This window comes from Lynx canadensis, chromosome C1 (genome assembly GCF_007474595.2).
Source record: "Lynx canadensis isolate LIC74 chromosome C1, mLynCan4.pri.v2, whole genome shotgun sequence".
NCBI classification, from domain to species: domain Eukaryota; kingdom Metazoa; phylum Chordata; class Mammalia; order Carnivora; family Felidae; genus Lynx; species Lynx canadensis.
Genome location: NC_044310.1, coordinates 19,021,679 through 19,045,596, shown reverse-complemented (window position 1 = coordinate 19,045,596; position 23,918 = coordinate 19,021,679). Strand labels below are relative to the sequence as shown.

The 23,918-nt window shown below is 41.6% G+C and overlaps 1 protein-coding gene across 1 annotated transcript; it reads left to right on the top strand.

Annotated features, from left to right (window-relative positions):
- Positions 1-219: 219 nt before the first annotated feature.
- LOC115522308 (aurora kinase A and ninein interacting protein) lies at positions 220-23,585 on the top strand. Its single transcript, XM_030328052.2, is given in 10 exon segments — positions 220-291; positions 20,828-20,849; positions 20,852-20,893; positions 20,896-20,964; positions 22,672-22,736; positions 22,738-22,868; positions 22,870-23,005; positions 23,007-23,277; positions 23,280-23,347; positions 23,349-23,585. Coding segments are annotated over 10 exon segments (1,053 nt in total). The 3' UTR covers positions 23,526-23,585.
- Positions 23,586-23,918: the final 333 nt, after the last annotated feature.

The following is a 23,918-nucleotide window of genomic DNA, read 5'->3' as shown; positions in this document are numbered from 1 at the left end:
GGCGGGAGTTAAGGAAAGGGGCGGGGGCTTGGGGGCAGGCGGGGCGCGCGCCGGGCGGTGCCTGCGCCGGCGGCCACGTCCTGGCTCGGCCCCCCAGCGTTGGCGCGAGATCCGAAACGCCGGCGGCGGCCGTTATAGCCCTTCCCTAGGCGGCTGGACCCGCGGGGACCGGCAGCGAGGGAGCCACGCGTCCTGGGGCTGGGTGTGTCCGCGGCGGCCATGAGCGGAGAGGCCCGGAGGAGAGGCCTGCGGGTGTGGCTGGACGCGGCAGCCCTGAAGAGGCGGAAAAGTGCAGGTGGGTCGTGGGCGCGCGGGAGGGGTGTTGGGGAGGGGTTAGGGACCTGAGGCTGAGAGGGGAGGTGATGGGGCAAGGGTCGGGACCAAGAAGGGAACGGCTTTGGGATTCAGAGGCGAGAGGGACTGGAGCCTAAAGACGGGTGAAAAATGGTGTTTGGGAAGAGTGGAGAGGAATGGGGCGGGGGGAAGGCAGGCAGGCTGTGGATGGGTAAGGAAGAGACTGGGACTGCAAGGCTTCCGGTGTGGGGGAGGGTGGACAGAAATGTGCTCCGAGGAGTGTTGTTTTTTTGTTTGTTTTTTGGGTAGAACTATGCTTGACATTCAATATCCTGGTAGTTTCAGGTGTACATCATAGTTGATTCAACATTTACACATTAAGAAGTGATCCCCACGATAAGGTCTCGCTGTGGGCACCATACAGTTACTACGACATTATTGTAACTACAAAGTTACTACAGTGTTATTGACTATAGTCCCTTCGCTGTACTTGACCTCACCCATGACTTATTTATAAATCGGAAGTTTGTGACTTAATCCTCTTCACCTGTTTCAATCCCCTTCACCTGTTTCGCCGGCTCCCCCCTCTGGTAACGAACAGTTTGTGTCTTATACCTGTGTATCTGTTCGGTTTGTTTGTTCTTTTGTTATTTAGATTCCACAGATGAGTGGAGTCAGACCTATTGTCTTTTTCTGTCTAGCTTATGTCACTTAGTGTAATACCCTTAGTCCATCATGCTGTATGTCAGGATTTCATTTTTTTCTCTTTTTTTAAAAGATTTATTTTATTTTGAGAGAGCGCGCCGCAAACGGGGGGAGGGGCCAACGGAGAGGGTAGAGAATCTCAAGCAGGCTCTGTGCTGGTCAGCACAGAGCCAGATGTGGGGCTCAAAGTCACAAACCCAAGTCAAGGCCGAATCAAGAGTCATATGCTCAGCTGACTGAGCCACCCAGGCGCCCCAGGGTTTCATTCTTGATGGCTGAGTAATATTTCATTGTAGGTATTATCACATCTTCTTTATGTTTGTTTAATCGATGGATACTTGGGTTGCGTCCATAATCTTGGCTGTTGTAAATAATACTGCAATGAATATAGGGGTGCATGTATCTCTTTCAACTGGTGTTTTCATTTTCTTCAGGTAAATACCCAGAAGTGGAATTATTGGAGCGTATGGTAATTCTAGTTTCAATTTTTTTTTTTTTGCTTTTTTTTTAATGTTTAGTTTTAAGAGAATGTGAGTGCAAGCAGTGAAGGGCAGGGTGGGGGGACAGAGATTCCATGGGGCTCCAACCCAAAAACTGGATGATCTTGACCTGAGCGGAGGTTGCCTAACTGACCTAAGCCACCCAGGTGCCTTATTTTAATTTTTTGAAGAACCTCCTATGTTTCCATCATAGCTGCACCAGTCTGTGTTCCCAGCACAGTGTTGAGGGTTCCCTTTTCTCCACATCCTCTCCAACAACTTGTTAGTTTTTATCTTTTTGAGTACTAGCCATTCTAAACAGGTTAAAGTATGTCTCACTGGGGCTTTGATTTACAGGTCCCTGATGGTTATGACGGTTGAGCACCTTTTCAGGAGTGTCTCTTGGCATCTGTATGTCTTCTTTGGAAAATATCTTTTGCAAAATCCTCTGCCACTTTTAATCTTTTTTTTTTTTTTTTTTATACTAAGTTGTGTCAGTTCTTTATTTGGATGTTAACTCTTACTGATTGTGTGATTTGTAAATATCTCCTTCTCCCATTCAGTGGGTCGCCTTTTGGTTTTGCTGATGGTTTCCTCTGCAAAAGCATTTTAGTTCAGCGTAATCCCCTGTGTTTTATTTAGCTTTTGTGTCCTTGCCTGAGGATTCAGGTCCAAGAAACTGCTGCTAATATGGGCGGCAAGAGCGTATTGCCTTTCATTCTAGCAGTCTTCTGGTTTCATGTCTTAACATTAAGGTCTTTAATCCATTTTGAAATTTATTTTTATATAGGTGTTAAGATAGTGGTCCAGTTTCCCCCAGCACCATTTATTGAAGAGACTGTCTTTTCCCCATTGTATATTCTTGCCTCTTTGTAGTAGGTTTAATGGACCATATACTTGCGGGTTTATTTATGGCTGTCTAGTCCCATTGACCTATGTGTCTTTGTGTCAGTACCGTACTGTTTTACTGTAGCTTTGTAGTATAGTTTGAATCAGGAAGCATGATATTTATAGCTTTGATCTTCTTTCTCAAGATTGCTTTGTCTGTTTGGGGTTCCATACAAATTTTAGAATTATTTGTTCTAGTTTTGTGAAAAATTGTATTTTGATGGATTGTATTGGATTTGTAGATTGTTTGGGGTAGTATGGATATTTTAACAATATTAATTCTTCCAGTCCCTTACCACGATTTTTCCACTTAATGTTATCATTGTCAATTTCTTTTATCCATGTCCTACAGTCTTCAGAATACAGTCTTTTATCTCTTTGGTTAAATTTATTCCGAGGTATTTTTTTCTTTTGATGCAACTGTAAATGGATGCAACTGTTTCTTAATTTCTCTTTCCTGATAGCTCCTTAGTAGTGTATAGAAATGCACCTGTAGGGGTGCCTGGGTAGCTCATTCGTTTGGATGTCTGGCTTCAGTCAGGTCATGATCTCACAGTTTGTGGGTTGAAGCCCTGTGTTAGGAGCTGTGCTTACAGCTTGGAGCCTAGAACCTGCTTCTGATTCTGTATCTCCCCCTGTCTCTGACCCTCCCCCACTCATGCTCTCTCACAAAAATAAATAAACAACAACAACAAAAAAGTAATCAGTTCTGGCCACCTAGGTGCGTAATTGGTTGAGCATCTGACTTCGGCTCAGGTCATGATCTCACGGTTCACGGGTTCGAGCCCTGCCTTGGGCTCTGTGCTGACAGCTCAGAGCCTGGAGCCTGCTTTGGATTCTGTGTCTCCCTCTCTCTGCCCCTCCCCAACTCACACGCTGTCTCTCTCTCAAAAACAAACAAAACAAAACATAAAATTTTTTTTTTTTAAGTAATCAGCCTAGGGGCGCCTGGGTGGCGCAGTCGGTTAAGCGTCCGACTTCAGCCAGGTCACGATCTCGCGGTCCGTGAGTTCGAGCCCCGCGTCAGGCTCTGGGCTGATGGCTCGGAGCCTGGAGCCTGTTTCCGATTCTGTGTCTCCCTCTCTCTCTGCCCCTCCCCCGTTCATGCTCTGTCTCTCTCTGTCCCCAAAATAAATGAAAAACGTTGAAAAAAAAAATTAAAAAAAAAATAAATAAAGTAATCAGCCTAAACTAATACATATGCCAAAGGGACACATTTTGGGGTGGCAAATTTTGCTCCCCTACAGTGGCTACAATCTCCTGAACAAAGTACTTGATGACTGTTAAAAAGTGTCTTACAACTCAAGTCATTTTTTATTCTTATTTATGTTAATGTTTATTTATTTATATTTGAGAGACAGAATGCGAACAGGTGGGGAAGGGGCAGAGACAGAGGGAGACGCAGAATCCAAAGCAGGCTCCAGGCTCCTGAGCTGTCAGCACAGAGCCCGACACAGGACTCAAATCCACAAACCGAGAGATCACAACCTGAGCTGAAGTCAGATGCTTAACCGACTGAACCACCCAGGTGCCTCTAAAATCATTTTTAAAAACCGTTTATTTATTTATTTATTTAGAGAGAGAGAGTGTGAGCAGGGGAGGGGCAGAGAGAAAGGGAGAGAGAAAATACCAAGCAAGCTCCATAGTGTTAGCTCAGAGCCTTACGTGAGGCTCCATCTCACTAACGTGAGATCATGACCTTAGTGGAAGTCAAGAGTTGGATGCTTGGGGCGCCTGGGTGGCGCAGTCGGTTAAGCGTCCGACTTCAGCCAGGTCACGATCTCGCGGTCCGTGAGTTCGAGCCCCGCGTCGGGCTCTGGGCTGATGGCTCAGAGCCTGGAGCCTGTTTCCGATTCTGTGTCTCCCTCTCTCTCTGCCCCTCCCCCGTTCATGCTCTGTCTCTCTCTGTCCCAAAAATAAATAAACGTTGAAAAAAAAATTAAAAAAAAAAAAAAAGAGTTGGATGCTTAACTGACTGAGCCACCCAGGTGCCCCTAAAGTCATTAAAAATAATCTTTTTAATGTTTATTAATTTTTGAGAGAGAGAAACAGAGTGTGAGTGGGGGAGGGACAGAGAGAGAGGGAGACACGGAATCCGAAGCAGGCTCCAGGCTCTGAGCTGTCAGCACAGAGCCCAGTGTGGGGCTTGAACTCATGAACCGTGAGATCATGACCTGACCTGAAGTTGGATACTTAATCGACTGAGCCACCCAGGTGCCTCCATTAAAGTCCTTTTTTGAGAAATAACAAACCACCTGTTCCTTAAAAAAAATTTTTTTTTTTACTTGAAAATGTTTTTCTGGTGGGGGGTGGGGGCAGTAGCGGTGCCTAGGTGGCTCAGTTGGTTAAGAGTCTGACTTTGGCTTAGGTCATGATCTCACCACTTGTGAGTTCGAGCCCTGCATCGGGCTCTCTGTCAGCACAGAGCCTGCTTCAGATCATCTCTCTCCTTCTCTTTTGCCCCTCCTTCACTTGCATGTGCCCACACTCTCTCTCTCTTTCTAAAAAATAAATATTAAAAAAACATATTTGGGGTAGGTATTGCAATTTGTCTGGTAATGATTTAAAATGTATGGGATATACAGTGAAATATCTACCTAATACTTTTAACCATCCTTGACCCATCTCAGAGGCCACAACTTTCTTGTGTATCCTTCCAGAGATATTCTGTATGTGTACAAGCAAATACAATATCTATTCCTTCATATAAGTAGCATATTCTACATTGTTCTGCAACTTGCTTTTTCTCACTTGTTGCATCTTATGTATCATTTCATATGCATTCACAAAGAGCTGCTTTATTCTTTTTTAAAGACTATACAGTATTCCATGATGTGGAATAGTATCCATTGCATGCAGTAGTTTGCCTTAGTCTACTCGGGCTGCCATAACGAACTACTGTTGACTGAGTGGCTTAAACAACAGAATTCATTCTGTCACAATTCTGGAAGCTGGAAGCCCAAGATCAGGGTGCCAGCTTGGTCGAGTTCTGGTAAGGACTTTCTTCTTGGCTCACAGACAGTGAGCTGCCTTCTCCCCATGTGCTCCCATGGCCTTTTCTTGGTGCATGTGTGTGGAGAGAAATGTGTGTTAAAAGTTTTGTTTGTTTTTTAGAGAGCACACGCGTGAGCAGGGGAGGGGTAGAGGGAGGGAGAGAGAGAATCTTAAGTAGGCTCCATGCCCAGCCCAGTGCAGGAGCCCAACACAGGGCTCCATCTCATGGCTGTGAGATCATGACCTGAGCCGAAATCAAGAGTCAGACACTCAACGAAAGGAGCCACCCAGGCGTCCCTAAAATTTTCTATTAAATTTTGTTAAAAACTTTGGTTCTCTGACTAGTTCCTTTTCCTCTAACTTTTTAAGACTTCCAGCCCAGAGCAAAGTACTAAAGATTCCCTTTCACAGGATGTAGAAACCTGCCTTTTCCTAAAGCAGCTATCAAATAGGCACACATTTGTTCGAGTTTTAATGTCAGGCATTAAGGCAGTTGCTAGTGGCCAGTGTTTTAGAAAACATGCCCCTTCCCACTTGATCTCTAAACATAACTGTCTGTTATTTTGGGGAGACTACTGGGGTGGTTTGTAGTCTGGCTGGAAGATAGATACCAATGAGTTTGGAGTGAGTTTGCTTCTCTCCTGGTTCCACAGGCATGGCAGGCTCAGCCTTATTCCCTAGGCCTTGGTATGGAGGCTACTGTATTTGTTTTCATTTCAGTTTCTTTTTTTTTTTAATTTGAGAGTAATATATGTTTGTAAAAAAAAAAAAAAAATAAGTAGGGGCGCCTGGGTGGCGCAGTCGGTTAAGCGTCCGACTTCAGCCAGGTCACGATCTCGCGGTCCGGGAGTTCGAGCCCCGCGTCAGGCTCTGGGCTGATGGCTCAGAGCCTGGAGCCTGTTTCCGATTCTGTGTCTCCCTCTCTCTCTGCCCCTCCCCCGTTCATGCTCTGTCTCTCTCTGTCCCAAAAATAAATAAACGTTGAAAAAAAAAATTAAAAAAAAAAAAAATAAGTATAGAATTGTATTCAGTAAAAAAAACCAAAAATACACAAAAGAGTAAAAAGCTTCATTGGTGGTAGCTACTTTTAACAATTTGGTATCCTTTGAGACATTTTCTATGTATATAAATAAATATATCTATTTTCCCCACAAATGAGATGATATCAGACATTTTTCTGCTGTTCATCTTTCATTAAATACATGATGGGAGAATTTCCATGTGAGACATGAGTTTTAGTATGAGTTTTTGAAAAGGCCATCTTGTTTACATGGTTTTTAGATTTTGTATTTTAACTTTGCTACCTCTATATTAAAATATTGAGGAATATTTCTAAGAGATTTTTCTACACAATAAAGAAGTAAGAAGATTCAGTATGTGTTTTGTGTATTTGCTGTCTCTTAGGTGTACTATATTCAAAATGTCGGGGCGCCTGGGTGGCGCAGTCGGTTAAGCGTCCGACTTCAGCCAGGTCACGATCTCGCGGTCCGTGAGTTCGAGCCCCGCGTCAGGCTCTGGGCTGATGGCTCGGAGCCTGGAGCCTGTTTCCGATTCTGTGTCTCCCTCTCTCTCTGCTCCTCCCCCGTTCATGCTCTGTCTCTCTCTGTCCCAAAAATAAATAAACGTTGAAAAAAAAAATTAAAAAAAAAAAAATGTCATTATATTGGGGCACCTGTGTGGCTCAGTCGGTTAAGCATCTGACCTCGGCTCAGGTCATGATCTCACGGTTTGTGAGTTCGAGCCCCGCGTCTGGCTCTGTGCTGACAGCTCAGGGCCTGGAACCTGCTTCGGATTCTGTGTCTCCCTGTCTGTCTGCCCCTCCCCAGCTCGTGCTCTGTCTCTCAAAAATAAATGTAAAAAAAAAATATCATTACAACTCAAAAATAATTTCTATTTCTTCACCTATAATGCAGAAGGTTTCTTACCCTTGAAATACATGCAGCAGAGAAGGAGAAGTGGACCTAACTAATAAGGAGACGGAAATGTGAAGCTGTCAGAAATCTTGGCTGAGGCATCAGTGGTTTGTTTCTTGGCCAGCCTTGGCAGAACGCTGAATGCCACTGTGCAGCTTTACTAACACTCAGTCCATCAGCAAATCCTCTGGATTCTGCCTTCAACTGTGTTTATAATCTCATAATTTCCTACTCTTTCTACCACTGCTGCCCAAGTCAGAATGAGAGTGACCCTTTGCTCACTGTTAATTTTAACCATCTAGTGGTTTCCTATCTTTGGTAAAACCCGGAATCTCTGAGGCTTGCAAGGGACAATTTGGCCATGTATGTCCTCTCACACATTTTAAACATTTTTTATGTTTATGTTTTGTTTTATCTATTCGAGAGAGAGAAAGAGAGAGACAGGGTGGGTGGAGGAGAGGGGAGAGAGAGAGAGGAGAGAGAGAGAGAGAGAGAGAGAGAGAGAATCCCAAGCAGGCTCCCTCTCACATGTTAGACCTCATCTCCTTTTCTCTGCCTCACTCTGCTCTAGTCATACTGGCCTTCCAACCAAGCGTATCTCTGCAGGGACTTTTATACACCTCACTTCAAATACATAGGGATTAAAATGCCACACGGCTCTGCTCTTTCATTTGTTTGGATGTCAACTTAACATTGAGTCCACTTCTTAACCACCATAAAAATGCCTTTCACTTAGCCCCTACTCCCCATACTCCCTAACACCTTAGTCTTGTTTTATTTTTCTCTGTAGCCCTTTTACCATCAGATATACTACAATACTACATATTTACTTGTTCATTTATTATTTTCCTCTACTAGAATGAAAGTTGCATTGGGCAGTCCTTCAAACAGTGGCACGTACTAGGTACTCAGTAAAAACTGAGTGAATGAACTAATCCATCTGAGCTTTTAGATAAAACCTTTTAGATACGGTTATAGTTGCTGATTCTATTTTTCTCACTCTGATGAGAAGATAAGTGGGAGGACATTGAGCTTTTTAGAGCAAAGATGGCCTGGAGCCCTCTGGTAAAATGTCAAAGTGTTTAACCAAAAAAAAAAAAAAAAAAAAAAAAAAAAAGAAGAAAAAATAGAGGAGAAAAGTATTTCACTGAAACTGAACAGGCTTAATAATAATAATACTGAAATCCATTGTAGCAACACTATATTAGGGTCAGTACTATAATACTGATACGGGTCTGTAAATGTAACTTAACAAATGTTTATCAATGTGATCTTTATGTAATGGCTTATGTTTTGTAAAACTTCTTTACATGTATTGTTTGACCTAACTTTCTCAGTAAGCTTTGTGAGGGAGGTGAGATGATCTCCATCTTGCAGATGAAGAAATTGAAGTTAGGCTAGAAATTTGCTCAAAATCACATCAGAGTAAGTGCAGCTCTAAGGCTCGATTCCAGGTCTTCTGACTCTTGGTCCAGTGTGTTTTTTCATCATGTGTAAGGTGTCCTCAGATGATAAAAAGGTGGATAAGATGGTTCCAATCCTGGCAGCATGGGATATGTTAGGTACACACATAACTCTCAGACAGACTATAAGTGCCTTAGAGGTGTAAGGGAATTCTAAGCATTTAGAGAAAGACGAGATTATTTTTTATTGTGGGTGAAGGAGTGGTGGTTTAAAAATATGTCCACAAATTCTTTGATACGCCTTCCTTTAAAAGGTGGAGATTAAGTGACCCCCCACATGTGGGCTGTGCTTAGTGACTCTGATGACTAGAATGTGATGGAAGTGTTAATGTTAGAATTCTGAGGCTAGGTCATAAATAGCATTGCAGCTTCAGCCTCATTGTCTCTTTAGGGGAAGTCAGCTGTCATGTTGTGCGGATATGCAGGCAGCTTTATAGAGGAACCTTACTGTGTTTGCCAACAGTTGTGTGAGTGAGCCGCCTTGAAAGTGTATATTGCTGTCCTGGTTGATATCTTAAATGCAACCTAATGAGATTGTGAGCCAGAACCACCCAGATAGGCTGCTCTCAAATTCCTGATGCACAGAAGTTGTGAGATAATAAATGTTGTTTTTAAGCTGCTAAGTGTTGTGGCAGTGTGTTAATGCAGCAATAGAAAGCTAATGCAGATTTTGGTTCTGGCAGTGGAGTGCTGCCTAACAAAAACCGAAAATGGGGGAGTGGCTTTGGAATGCGGCAGTGGGTGGCAGCTGGAAGGACTTTGAAGGGAGTGCTAGTGAAAGCTTGAAGAGCTTTTAAAAACTGCTTTTAGAACCAGGATGGTCTTTGAGGAAGCTGTGGGTGAGGGTTTAAAGGAAAGTGAAAATAATGTTACTGGAAATTAGAGGAAAGGGATCCTTGTTACGTAGTGACAGGAGGTTTATTACAACTACTGTTGGCTGTAGTGAGGTGGAAGGTGGAGAAACGTACCTAAGGAAACTGGGTGATGTGATGCAGCTAAGGAGATTTCTAGGCAGTACCGAAGGTGTTACGTAGTTTCTTCTTGCTGATTATAGCAAAGTGTCAGAGGAGAGACAGGAGCTAAAGGAAGCCTCTTAAACAAAGAGGAGCCTAAACTTGCCGGTTTTGACAATTCTCAGCCAATTCAGGTGGCACACAGTGGACTTTTCTTTGCAGGAAGTTTTTAAGTTACTAATTTAATCTCTTTACTTGTTATAGGTCTATTCAGATATACACTTGGAAAGATAGTCGATATCATTAGTCACTAGGGAAATGCAAATCAAAACCACAAGGAGATACCACTTGGCACCCACTAGAATGGCTATAATCAAAAAGAGAATACCAAGTTGTTAGCAACTTGGAGAAACTGGAACCCCCATACATTGCTGGTGCACGTATAAAACGGTGGAGGCAGTTTGCAGGACGGTTCGGCAGTTCCTCAAAACGTTCAACGTAGTTACCTATACGTTCAACGTATGACCTGGCACTTCTGCCTTTATGTGTATACCCGAGATATGAAAAGATATTTTCACAAAAAACTCGTACACCAATGAGTGAATGTTTGAATGTTAGTAGCAACATTTCTTGTAATAGTAAAGAATAAAAACAGCCCAGTCGCCCGACAATGATGAATGGATAGATAAAAGGGTATGTCCAAACAATGGAATATTATTTGGCAATAAAAAGGGACTAAAGTTCATACACCTGCTATAAGCTGGATGAACCTCCAAAACACACTCAGTGAAAGAAGCCAGTCACAAAAGACCAGCTGTTGTACGATGTATGAAAGGTCCGGAATAGACAAATCTCTAGATACAAAAAAGTAAGTCAGTGTTTCCTGGGCTAGGGGGGGTGGGAATGGGGAATGACTGCTAATGGGTACAATGAAAAATGTTCTAAAATTAGATAGTGGTGATGTTTATACAACTCTATTAAAAACACTTAACTGTACACTTAAGTAGGTGAATTTTATGGTATGTGGATTATATCTCTGTTAAAAGATTATATATCTATTATATAGTTGTTAAAAAGCTATTAAAAATGTAGGGGAGTTGAAGGTGAGATTAGGAGGGTAAATGTACCATGTGGTGGGAAATTCATGGAAGGCATTTGACATAATACCTCTCCAAGATTAGCCCAGTTGTACTTACATGAAAGTAAGTGGTTACACTGAAAGGTTAGAGGAATTTGGAGAATAGTGCAGAAAATTTAGGCAAGAGATGACAAGGGCCTAATTCAGATAGTATAAGTTTAAATTGTATTTTTGGTAGATTATGCTTCTATGGATATATTTAAAACATGGTTATGCTCAAGAAGGACCCATGGGACCGCCTGGGTGGCTCGGTTGTGTGTCTGCCTCTTGGTTCCAGGTTGGGTCATCATCTCACAGTCTGTGGGTTTAAGCCCCTCTTTGGGCTCTGCACTGACAACTCAGAATCTGCTTCGGATTCTCTCTGCCTCTTCTCTGCCCACATACCCCTACCCCTACTGAGTTAGCTCTCTCTCACAATAAATAAACACTACAAAGAAAAAAAAAAAGAAGGACCTAAATGTGGGCCTTGGTAGGAGTTGGGAAGTCTTTCAATGTTTTAAACTGTGGCTTTTGTCCAGTTATCTGCAGCCCTTGGCATCTCTCCTTTTTTAAAGGACCTTTGCATTTTCCCTTTAGTTCTGTTTACATTTAGGAGCCAGAAATTGGGACCGGAGTAAGTATGATTGTAGAGAAAAAGTTAAAAAAAAAAAAAAAAAAAGTCTTGAAATAGTGTTTGGAAATTGGGAGAATAGATAAACATGGGCTGGTTGTATGTACAGTTGAGCCTTGAACAACACAGTTTGAATTGCGTGGGTCTATTTGCAGATTTTTTTTGGATAAATACAGTACAGTCCTGTAAATGTATTTTTTGTTCCTTATGATTTTCTTAACATTTTCTTTCTCTAGCTTACTTTATTGTAAGAATACAGGGGGGGCGCCTGGGTGGCGCAGTCGGTTAAGCGTCCGACTTCAGCCAGGTCACGATCTTGCGGTCCGTGAGTTCGAGCCCCGCTCAGGCTCTGGCTGATGGCTCAGAGCCTGGAGCCTGTTTCCGATTCTGTGTCTCCCTCTCTCTCTGCCCCTCCCCCATTCATGCTCTGTCTCTCTCTGTCCCAAAATAAATAAACGTTGAAAAAAAAAAAAAATTTATTGTAAGAATACATAATGTATGTACATACATATAATATAATGTTTAGTTGACTATGTTATCAACAAGGCTTTTGGTCAACAGTAGGCTATTAGTAGTTAAGTTTTGGGGGGAATCAAAAGTTGTGTGTGGATTTTCAACTGTGTGGGAGGGTCGGTGACCTTAACCCTCACATTGTTCAAGGGTCAACTGTATATATTGTGTGTGTGTACACACAAACACACACATACACAGTAATTCTCTTCACAAAGTTGACACCTTCCAGGGGACTTGAAGATTTGTTCCAGAGTGTGGGTTTCTACTCCATTGCATTTTATTTAAGGCACCTGCTTTGCAATTTAAGTGAACACAGTGCTCTTCTTTTCGCATGGGACCATCATCTCTGCTATTGAGAGGGCCACATTTGGCCATTGCTGTACTGGAAGTAGTTAAAATCAGGAAGCTTAAACAGACCTTCAGTACATAGTCTTATTAGGGCAACATTGGTGGCATGTGTATGAAAAACACTGTACTATAATGATCTGGGATGTGGGACATTCTTAAGTGAGAAAAATCTCATTAGCAAGAAGTACCCTTTTTATGAGACTTAGTAATGCTAATGGATGTAGACATATCAGGTCTTCAATTTAGGAGTTGTGACACTTAAAAGAAATTGCTTTTTGCTGTTACCCCTGTTGAAGTTGTCATTAGGTTTAGATGAAAAATCAGTGCCGGGTGGTTCCAGAGAAGATTCTTGTAACAGATTTGTATTGTTTGATTATTTTGGGAGGAAAACCTTTAGTTTTCCGTGGGTGTACTTCTCATCCAGTCTGTGCTCTGGACCTATGGGTGACACCAATTACAGTGACAGGAGCTCACCTTGGCTTTGATCACAGTATTGGAAAAGGCTTAATGTTTTCTGAGAGCTTTGTTGATGTTGAAAATGTAATGAGTAGTTACATATATAAAACATAACCAGAATGTTTCCTTCCTATATACCCACTTTCTTCCTAAAATATTTACTGAATTAAGTGCTCACTCTGTGCATTAAGCTGGTTCTGTGAGGACAGAAAAAAAGTATGTGAATCAATTTTGATACCAGGATTTTGTCAGGTAAGTCTTGAAATACCAAGTGATAAATGCCAAGTTTGTAAGGGGAAGAGATCACCTCTGGTTGTTGGAATCAGGAATGCTTGGGGCTAAACTGAAGTATATGTAGCATTTCAGACTTGGGTGTGAAAAAGGCCCTTCTGTGTGAGGCACAGAAATGAGCAAGGTGGAGGCCATAATAGGAACTGGCATGTAGGTAAGTATTATGCTACAGTATACACAGAGGTTTTGGTAATGGAGAAAAAGGTAAACTGGAATCATTGATGTGTGCGGTCTGAGAGTTGGTACTTTATGCTACAAGGTAGTAGAGAAATGATTGATAGAGTTTGAGCAAGATGGTATGCTGACAGTTATACTACAAGAAGATTAGTTATTGGGTGGGGGACTCATTGAAACAGGTATTGAATGAGGGCCTGACCAGTTAAGAAACTATTGTAATAGTCTAGGGACTAGGCAAGAGTTTATGATATCTGAACTAGGATAATGTGTTATTTGTTTCACAGGTTTGGAGAGCTTGAAGCAAGTTTTGAATGAATACTTTATTATTATTCATTCAACCAAGCTCATTTATGTTGGAGATGATGGGAATCTTGGCAGCTTTTCTGGGTCAGAACCCCTTAAACAGTCCTCTTTTGGTGTCCTTATTAGCTAGCATCACTTTCAGCGTGACTTGATAAGGTGTGACAGTGACTGATTGGAAAAGGTTTTCTGTGAGAGACTGAGGAGGAGGGGGGACTTGGAGAAGTGGGAAGAGAGGAGTATGGGATCTCAAGCATAAAAGAAGAAGTAGGGCAAAAAAGAAACACGTGTGTTCGTATTTTTTCAAAGCTATCAGTATATAAGGGTAATGAGATTCATACATAAATTCAAGACCAGTGACCATAATGAAAAAAGTAAGTTGGATCAAAGTATATACTAGACTTGAAGGCCATATGAATCATAAAAAAGGGGAATTAAATTGGTTTGAAAGCAGAACTTTAAGACAGACTTGCAGATAAATTATCGGAAGAGATAAAAATAGAACGAGGTCTAAACTGAACTTCAATGCCATGAAGCACAAACATCTTCCAATAGTTAGAAGGGTGAATTATATGATCCCAGATCTGCTTTGATAATAGAGTTGTCTTTAAGAAAAGGCCATACTTTTGAGGTGATTTGCAGCCAAAAGAAACATTGTTCTCTGTAGAAATACATCCCAGGGGATCCTTGTGATAGCAATAGCAGGGCCTCCGTGGTTGTAGGAAGTCAGTTACTCCTACCACTCTGAAAGAAGAAAACTCAATGGGACCATGAATGTGATAATGCCAAAGGACTAGAGATGCTTTGGGTTGGAGGGAATGTATTTCTTGAAGTTAGATTCTTTGAGGCATTCTTACAGGGTAAGAATTGTTAATACCTAGGCTGTGGCTTACCAACGTGTTTGGTCCTGTATGAACCCTGTGCCTTTTAGACAGGCTTTCTTACACTCTGTAATATACACACAAGGGTTGTATCTATTTGAGGTAAGGATAATGAGCTAAAGGACTGTACCTGGGTCCCCTCAGTTCCAGATGACCTGTGCTCACTCATTTCACTGAGATAAACATAGTTCCTTAAAGCCATAAGTCTTGTAAGGGAGTTATAACTGTGGGGACATTGTCACTCCTGATACTGCTCTGACCTGAGGAAAGAATGTTCTGTTCCTGCTAAGATGGCCAATTTGGTGAAAAGCTTTATTCAAGATGTTTTGCTAATTGAGGTCTTACTGTTATCTGGTAATGTGTAGTTTCTATAAGTCTGCTTTATAGGACTTTGTATTTAAAAATAAAAATTCCAGTAGAGTTAACATACAGTGTTAAATTAGTTTCAGGTATTCAACATAATGTGTAGTTTCTGTAAGTCTTCTCTATAGGATTTAGTATTTTTTAAAAACTTTAATTCCAGTATAGTTAACAGTGTTAAATTAGTTTCAGTGACTTAGTATCTCATGTATTATTACTCCATGCTCATCAAGATCAGTGTACTCTTCAGCCCTGCACCCAGCATCCCACCTGCCTCCCCTCTGGTAACCACCTGTTTGTTCTCTATAGTTAAGAGTTTGTTTTTTGGTTTGTCCTTTTTCCTTTGTTCATTTGTTTCTTCCACATATGAGTGAAATCATATGATATTTGTCTTTCTCTGATTTGCTTAGTGTATTCTCTCTAGGTCTATCCATGTTGCAAATGGCAAGATTTCATTCTTTTTTATGGCTGAATATATTCTATTCCATATATATATATATATATATATATCACATCTTCTTTATCCATTCGTCTGTCAGTGGACACTTAGGCTGCTTCCATATTTTGGCTATTGTAAATAGTGCTGAAATAAACATAGGAGCACATATATCCTTTTGAATGTGTTTTGTATTCTTTCGGTAGATACCCAGTAGTGAGATTACTGGATCATATGGTAATTCTTAAAAAAAATTTTTTTTTTAATGTTTATTTTTGAGAGAGAAAGCATGCAAGTGGAGGAGGGGCAGAGGAAGAGGGGAGTGAGGATCCAAGCTGGCTCTGTGCTAACAACAGAGAGCCTGATGCAGCTTGAACTTAAGAACTGCAAGATCATGACCTGAGCCATGCCAGACACTGAACTGACTGAGCCACCTAGGCGCCCGGGTAGTTTTTGTGGGGTTTTTGTATTAAAAATGTTTGTTTATTTTGAGAGAGAGAGAGAGAGAGATCGAGATCAAGCAGGGGAGGGGGAGAAAGAGAGAAAATCCCAAGCAGGTTCTGTATAGTCATTACAGAGCTCTACGCGGGGCTTGATCTCAGGAACCCATGAGATCATGACCTGAGCCGAAGTTAAGAGTCGGAGGCTTAACTGATTGAGCCACCCAGGTGCCCCATGGTAGTTCTATTTTTAATTTTGAAAGAGCCTTCATTCTGTTTTCCACAGTGGCTGTACCAGTTTGCACTCCCAAGGTGTACAGGGGTTCCTTTTTCTCCACTTCCTTGCTGGCACCTGTTGTTTCTTGTTTTTTATTTAGCCATTCTGACAGGTGTGATATGTCATTAGTTTTGATTTGCATTTCCCTGATGATGAGTGATGATGAGCATCTTTTCATGTCTGTTGGCCATCTGTATATCTTGGAGAAATGTCTGTTCGTGTCTTCTGCCCGTTTTTAATTGGATTATTTGAGGGTTTTTGTTTTTGTTTTTTTTTTTATTTGTTTGTTTTTTTGGTTTTTTTTTTTAATTTTTTTTAACGTTTATTTATTTTTGAGACAGAGAGAGACAGAGCATGAACAGGGGAGGGGCAGAGAGAGAGGGAGACACAGAATCTGAAACAGGCTCCAGGCTCTGAGCTGTCAGCACCGAGCCCGACGCGGGGCTTGAACTCATGGACCGTGAGAATCATGACCTGAGCCGAAGTCGGACGCTTAACCGACCAAGCCACCCAGGCGCCCCTGTTTTTTTGTTTTTTTTTTTGGTGTTGAGTCATATAAGTACTTTATATACTTTGGATATTAACCCTTTATTGTATATATCATTTACAAATACCTTCTCCCCTTCGGTAGGTTGTCTTTTAGTTTGTTGATAGTTTCCTTTGCTGTGCAGAAAGCTTTTTATTTGGATGTCGTCCCCATAGTTTATTTTTGCTCTGCTTTGTTTCCCTTGCCTCAGGAGACATCTAGAAAAATATTACAGCTGCTATCAGAGAAATTATTGCCTGTGATCTCTTCTAGGATTTTTATGGTTTCAGGCCTCACATTTAGATCCTTAATCCAATCCATTTTTAGTTTATTTTGTGTAGGTGTAATAAAGTGGTCCATTTCTTTCTTTTTTTTTTTTTTAAGTTTATTTATTTATTTTGACAGAGCATGAGTAGGGGAAGGGCAGAGAGGGGGGCAGAGAGAGAGAGAGAGAGAAAGGGAGAGAGAGAATCCCAAGCAGGCCCTGCACTGTCAGCATGAAGCCTGATGCGGGCTCAAACTCACAAACTGTGAGATCATGGCCTGAGCTGAAGTCAGACACTTAACCGACTGAGCCACCAGGCACCCCTCATTTTCATTCTTTTGCATGTAGCTGTCCAGTTTTCCTAACACCATTTGTTAAAGAGACTTTTTCCTATTGCATGTTCTTGCCTCCTTTGTTGAAGATTAATTGACTATATAATTGTGGATTTATTTCTGGGCTTTCTATTTCATTCTGTTGATCTGTGTGTCTATTTTTGTGCCCGTACCATGCTGTTTTGATTACTGCAGCTTTGTATATAACATTGAAATCTGGAACTGTGATACCTCCAGCTCTGTTTTTCTTTTTCAATATTGCTTTGGGTATTCAGGGTCTTTTGTGGTTCTGTACAAAGTTTAGGATTGTTTGTTTTAGTTCTGTGGAAAAATATTGTTGGTATTTTGATAGGAATTGCGTTAAATATTTAGATTGCTTTGGGTTGTATGGACATTTTATCAATATTTGTCCCTCTAATCTATGAGCATGGAATATTTTTTCATTTGTTTGTGTCATCTTAATTTATTTCATCAGTGTTGTTTTTTTGTTTTGTTTTGTTTACGTTTATTTATTTCTTTAGAGAGAGCATGAGCAGGGCAAGGGCAGAGAGAGAGGGAGAGAGAGAGAGAATCCCAAGCAGCCTCTGCACTGTCAGCACAGAGCCTGACAGGGGGCTTGAACTCACGAATCATAAGATCATGACCTGAGTTGAAACCCAGAGTCAGATGCTTAACCTTAACCAACTGAACCACCCACGTGCCCCCATCAGTGTTTTATAGTTTTGAGAGTACAGGTCTTTCGCCTCCTTGGTTGTTTATTCTTAGGTATTTTATTATTTTTGGTGCAGTTGTAAATGGGATTGTTTTCTTAATTTCTCTTTCTGCTGCTTCATTATTAGTGTGTAGAAATGCAACGGATTTTGCACATTGATTTTGCATCCTGTACATTGATTTTGTATCCTGTAACCTTACTGAAATCATTCATCAGTTGTAGTAGTTTTTTTGGTGGGGTCCTTAGGGTTTTCTATATATAGTATCATGTCAACCTGCCAATAGTGAAAGTTTATTTCTTCTTTACCAATTGGATGCCATTTATTCTTTTTTTTTTTTTGTCTGATTTTTGAAGCTAGGACTTCCAATACTATGTTGAATAAAAGTGGTAAGAGTGGACACTTGTCTTGTTCCTGATCTTAGGGGAAAAGCTGTCAGTTTATACTTTCACCATTGAGCATGATGTTAGCTGTGGGTTTTTCATATGGTCTTTATCATGTTGAGGTATGTGTTCTCTAAACCTGCCTTGTTGAGAGTTTTTATAATGAATACATGTGGTACTTTGTCAAATGCTTTTTCTGCATATATTGAAATCATTTGTTTTAAAGTTATTTTGAGAGAAACAGAGAGACAGCATGAGCAGGGGAGGGGAAGAGAGAGAGGGAGAGAGAGAATCCCAAGCAGACTGCACCATCAGCACAGAGTCCAATGCAGGCTCAAAACTCACGAACCACAAGATCGTGACCTGAGCCGAAATCAAGAGTCGGACACTTAACCCACTAAGCCACCCAGGCACCCCATCGAAATGATCCCACTAAGCCACCCAGGCACCCCATCGAAATGATCATATGGTTTTATCCTTTTTCTTATTGATGGTGATATATATCATATTGATTGATTTGTGAATATTGAACCTCCCTGTATCCCATGAATAAATCCCACTTGATTGTGGTGAATGATTTTTTTTAAGTGTATTGTTGGATTTGGTTTGCTAATATTTTGTTGAGGATTATGCATCTGTGTTTATCAGAGATATTGGCCTATAGTTGTCTCCTTTTGTAGTAGTGCCTTTATCTGGTTTTGATAACAGGATAATGCTGGCTTCATAGAATGATTGGAAGTTTTCCTTCCTCTTCAATTTTGGGAATCATTTGAGAAGAATAGGTATTAACTCTCCTTTAAGTGTTTGGTAGAATTCACCTGTGAAGCTGTCTGGTCCTGGACTTTTGTTTGTTGGGAGTTTTTTGATTACTGATTCAATTCATTGCGGTAATCCATCTGTTCAAATTTTCTACTTCTTCCTGATTCAGTTTTGGGAGGTTATAGGTTCTAGGAATTTATCCATTTCTTCTAGGTTGTCTGATTGTGGCATATAATTTTTCATAATATTCTTACAATCCTTTGTATTTCTATGGTGTATGCAGGACTTGGCATTCTTGTAAGTCATTTAAATAACTGTATATTATTAGTCTTTTTTCCCCCATAAGCTGTAAGCTTTACCAGGGCAGAAACAGTCTGTATATTTTGTGCATCATTATATTCCCAGTCCCTAGCATATAGTGCTAAAATACTTGTTTGCATTCTATCTCACTATTCCCATATCTAGAATGTGTCTCATAACGTTTAGAGAGTGATGTGCCTACTTGGGCTTCCTCATAGCATGGTGGCCAGGTTCCAAGAGTGAGCATTTCAGGAAAGCAAGACAGAGTGCATGACATTTTTATGACCTAGTTTTGTAAACCATGTAGTGTTATTTCTATCATACTTTATTGGTGAGTCACAAAATTCTTCCGAGTTCAAGGTGGGGGACTTCACAACTTAAGAGGAGGAGTGGCCACCTCAGTTTCTCCAAATTCCAGTCTCCATATATTTAATTAATCGACAGATGATTCCAGGAAGAAAGCTAGGGTCATCATAGGGCTCACCTCATTTGTTTTTCTTCTCTCAGGGCTCACAATCCAATGCAATACCTGTTGTCCACCGTCTAAAATCAGTGGTCCTTATGTATCTTATCCGTTTCTAGTTTTGTGGTAGTGGAAGGGAAAGTTCCAAGCCAGTACTGGAAGTCAAAGTATGAGTTTTATATTAGGAGTTCCTTCTTTTTTCACCAGTTAAAATACATTTTAGTTTCCAAATGTAAAAAATGAAGTCAGCTTTGGCTAGAATTAATAATTGGGTTCAAGTTTCAGACCTATCTCCAAGTTGTAGCATGAACGTTGGCAAATGCCATTTCTTCTTTGGTTTTCCGCACCAAACTGAATTGAGTATAGCCCCATTCTCAGTTACTTCTCAGGCATTTCTTAACCAGCAAGTCGAAACAAAACCAAATCACACTAAATAAAGATGAGGTTAGATTTATAGTTAGTTGACAAAACTTCCCAAATCTCTATGGTACATCTTCTAATTCATACTGTAAAGTATAAAGGGGCTGAAAGTGTGTAAGACTAGCTGTTTCATTGCTTTTCCTTCTAGTAATAACCACTATATGAATCCAGGAACTGGGTGTAAGCCTTTTATGTGAATTGACTCACCAATCCTCATAACAGCCCTATGGGGTAGGTACTTTACTGTCCCCATTTCACACACGAGAATGAGACCTAGATTAAACAACTTGCAGAACATCACACAGTTAATAAGTAGCGGTGGCAGAATTGGGATTGATTTGAACCCAAGCTGTGTGACTGTGGAGCTATGCTCTTAACCATATGTGGCTATTTGAAAACCACTAGGTATGTGTCCACTGCTGCTAATGTAGAATCATTATCTTTAAATATAAGAGAGAGTGTCATCCTGGAATCACTTCAACAAATCCTGTTTAGGTCAGCCTGATTTCCGTGGGGAAGCAGAAAGATTGGGCTATAGTTGGAATATGTGATTGCTGAGAAAAATACCATCAGTATGGCAGGAAATGATAGATGATGAGGTACACAGCAAAAACTACCCAGAGACTAGGATAGGGTGGAGTCCAAAGGGTCCAGTAGGGTTCTGTGAGGATCACTGGTGTTTGTTGAATCTCTCCCATCTGGCACCTGTTTTGATATTAATAGGTTTTATTGTTCTTTTCTCCCCCTTCTCAGACACATGTAATGAAGCCAAACACCAAATGCTAACACTTTTTCCTGGAGAAAAAAAGGCTAAGATTTCCTTACTCAAAGAATTGCACCTGCAGGCATTCGGCAGACCAGCATCGCTTCCTTCTTCACCTTGCAGCCAGGTATGGTGACCCGCCTGGAATACCCAGGAGCAGAAAGGAATGCGTGCACTCTCCTCTGCGCAACGTTTATGAGAAGTGGTGACACTAGTGCTTTGTGTTAAACTTAGTGACTTATTAGAAGAGTTGTGTTATAAAACACAACAAAACCTCCCTTCTGCAAGCAATATATACGTGCTTTATTACAAACATTTTCTTTCTGGTTCACTCAGTCTAATATTAAATAGTTGTACTTCCTGACAGAGCGGTGAGGAGAAAGGTATACTTTGGGAGTTGGGGTGTGCAGGGGAGCTGACCTGCCATTAGTTAGGTCTTGGATTGGCCACAGTGAACAGTCTAAGATTATTTAATAGTAGGTGTTCTGTATAAAGCTTCTCAAATTAGTCAAAGATGTGTTTTTGTTAGAAAGGTTGGCATAAAGTTGCTTGTGTCTCATCATCCTTTGGTAGTTCTTTGCTTACGTGTCCCTTTTCAGAGGATATGCTACCTCAGAGCAGGCTGGGGGCTTACAGAGCAGGTGTCTGCTGGATGAAGGGTGCTGGGAGAGCTTTAACTCTTTTGATTCCCAGGATTGCTTGCATAAATCTTTTTTTTTTTAATTTTTTTTTCAACGTTTATTTATTTTTGGGACAGAGAGAGACAGAGCATGAACGGGGGAGGGGCAGAGAGAGGGAGACACAGAATCGGAAGCAGGCTCCAGGCTCTGAGCCATCAGCCCAGAGCCTGACGCGGGGCTCGAACTCACGGACCGTGAGATCGTGACCTGGCTGAAGTCGGATGCTTAACCGACTGTGCCACCCAGGCGCCCCGCATTGCATAAATCTTAAATTCACTCTTCCTGCCCCAAACAAGAACTTAAAATAAGCAACTTTTTGCTTTAAGTAACAAGGGCTGATTTTCTTCAAGGATGCTTCCTATTTCAAAATTCTGGCATGTTCTATAATCTATTGAATTCTTAGGCAACGTTGAGAATCTTTCACAAAACATGGTTTCTGCCCTATGATTCCTGTTGGAGGAAGAGGGAAATCATTCAGCTTGTTTGTAATTAGATCTTGGTATAATGGGCGGGAGGAGTCCATGTAATTCATCAAGGCAGAACAGGATCCATTCCATGCCTGATCAAAGGGACAGGCTGAACATTAGCAGTTTCTTTTTATTGTCCTTCCTACTGGTTGACTTAGCATCCTGATGGGTCTTTACCTCCCTTTCCCATGAAATGTTTGCAGAGTGGGGCATTTAATGTTCTTTGCACTGTCACCAGTGCAGTTGTCACCAGTGAAAACTGTTTCACATACTTCTCAAAGGACAATATATTTAGCCAAAATCACTGTTTAGCAGAAACCATGTTAAATAAAAAACAAAAGCAAAGTTGATGTGCCCTGTTAGACAAACCCCACATGTGAAAACGCAGCCAGAAAAGTAGGCTGTGTGATCTGAGCATAGCTAGCATGTTTGACTCTGTTAGGCCGATCACTGGAAGCATCCATATATTTGAGCAGCAGAATATGAGGACTGTGTTTTAGAAAAATCATTTTGGAGAAAGTAGAGATTAAAAGCAGGAAGACCAGCTATAAAGGTGTGTGACAAGTCTGAGACCCCTGCACTAGGTAGTGGTAGTAGCTAATACTGATTTTAAAAAAAAACCAGCTAAATCCTGCTCAGGGCAGAGTTTTCCTGCAGAGTAATATTTGCTCATGTCTGTCTTACTAGGAAGGACAATTGGTGGTGACCAGAGGAATGTTTCATCTCCTATAGAAAGTCAGACCAACAAAGAGGTCTAAGAATGATGTAACCCAGCTAGACCATTTGATCCAGGGCTTAGGGGATGATTGCATGGCACCCCCATTAGCCACTTCAACCCCTGCAGACACCCAGGAAGCCGGACTTTCTCCACAGCCCCTCCAGGATTGGCCACCACAGGATGGGAACACCATTTTTGACTGTGCTGTCTTTGCTCCAGCCTGACACCTTAGTCTGTGCTGGAAAGAGTAAAGCCTCTCCATCTTGTTCCTTCACCAAGAACTTGGAAGGTTCTCGCTCACTGGGACCAAAAGGAGGAAGAGAAAGACTCTTCCTGGAAAAGGGAATGGCTTCATGGATCTAAGAAAAAGAACTATCAGGGTGTGGAGAGACCCATTAAACCACCTCGGGGCAAGGGCCATGAGCCCTTGGACAAGACGCCATTAGAAAAGGTGTCTGCAAAAGAAACCAGACAGACCCCGATCCTCCTTCAAACATACAGGGATTCCTGGAAAGGGGAAAACACACACTCAGTGAAACAAAGCCCTTGTCCTATCCCTCTATTTTCTTGGGACAGTGAAAGAATGACAAGGACTCTTGGAGTCAGCTTTTTACTGAGGATTCTCAGGGCCAGCGAGTCATTGCCACACAACTCTAGAGCTCCTTTCCAAGATGTAACCAACCACCAGAATCGGGGCTTAGGGCAGTTTTCTAGCAGCCGTTGGGCTCAGTGCCAGGAGACGCCCACTCAGTTAAATCTGCAGCCTGATTTGCTCTTTACCCAGGACTCAGAAGGTAATCAGGTTATCAGGCATCAGGTCTAAATGTCTTTATGACGGTTTTGTTCTAAAAGTACCTCGAAATGACAGAGCTGTAGGAAAATATTGGGGTGGGGGGTTGGGAGTGTGGGTGGGAGGGAGCAAGGGATGACGTTATAATGGAGCATTTTCTTGGTGTCAATAAAGCAAATGGGGCCGCTTGTTGAGGGGGTATGATGGTGCCTTTCCCTGAGGAAGAGGTGGCTGGTAAACTTGTGCAAGTCTCTGATGAGCAATGAGGAGGCAGGGCAGGTACTTATCCCTCCACTAAAGAGTCCCTACTCAGCCTGCAGAGCCACCTCTGTGCCCTTCAGATGCCTGACTGGAACAGCGCTTCTTACGGATGGGTGTTCTTCTAATCTCTGGCTGTTAGCTTCCCCACTCAACCAGGGGACCATT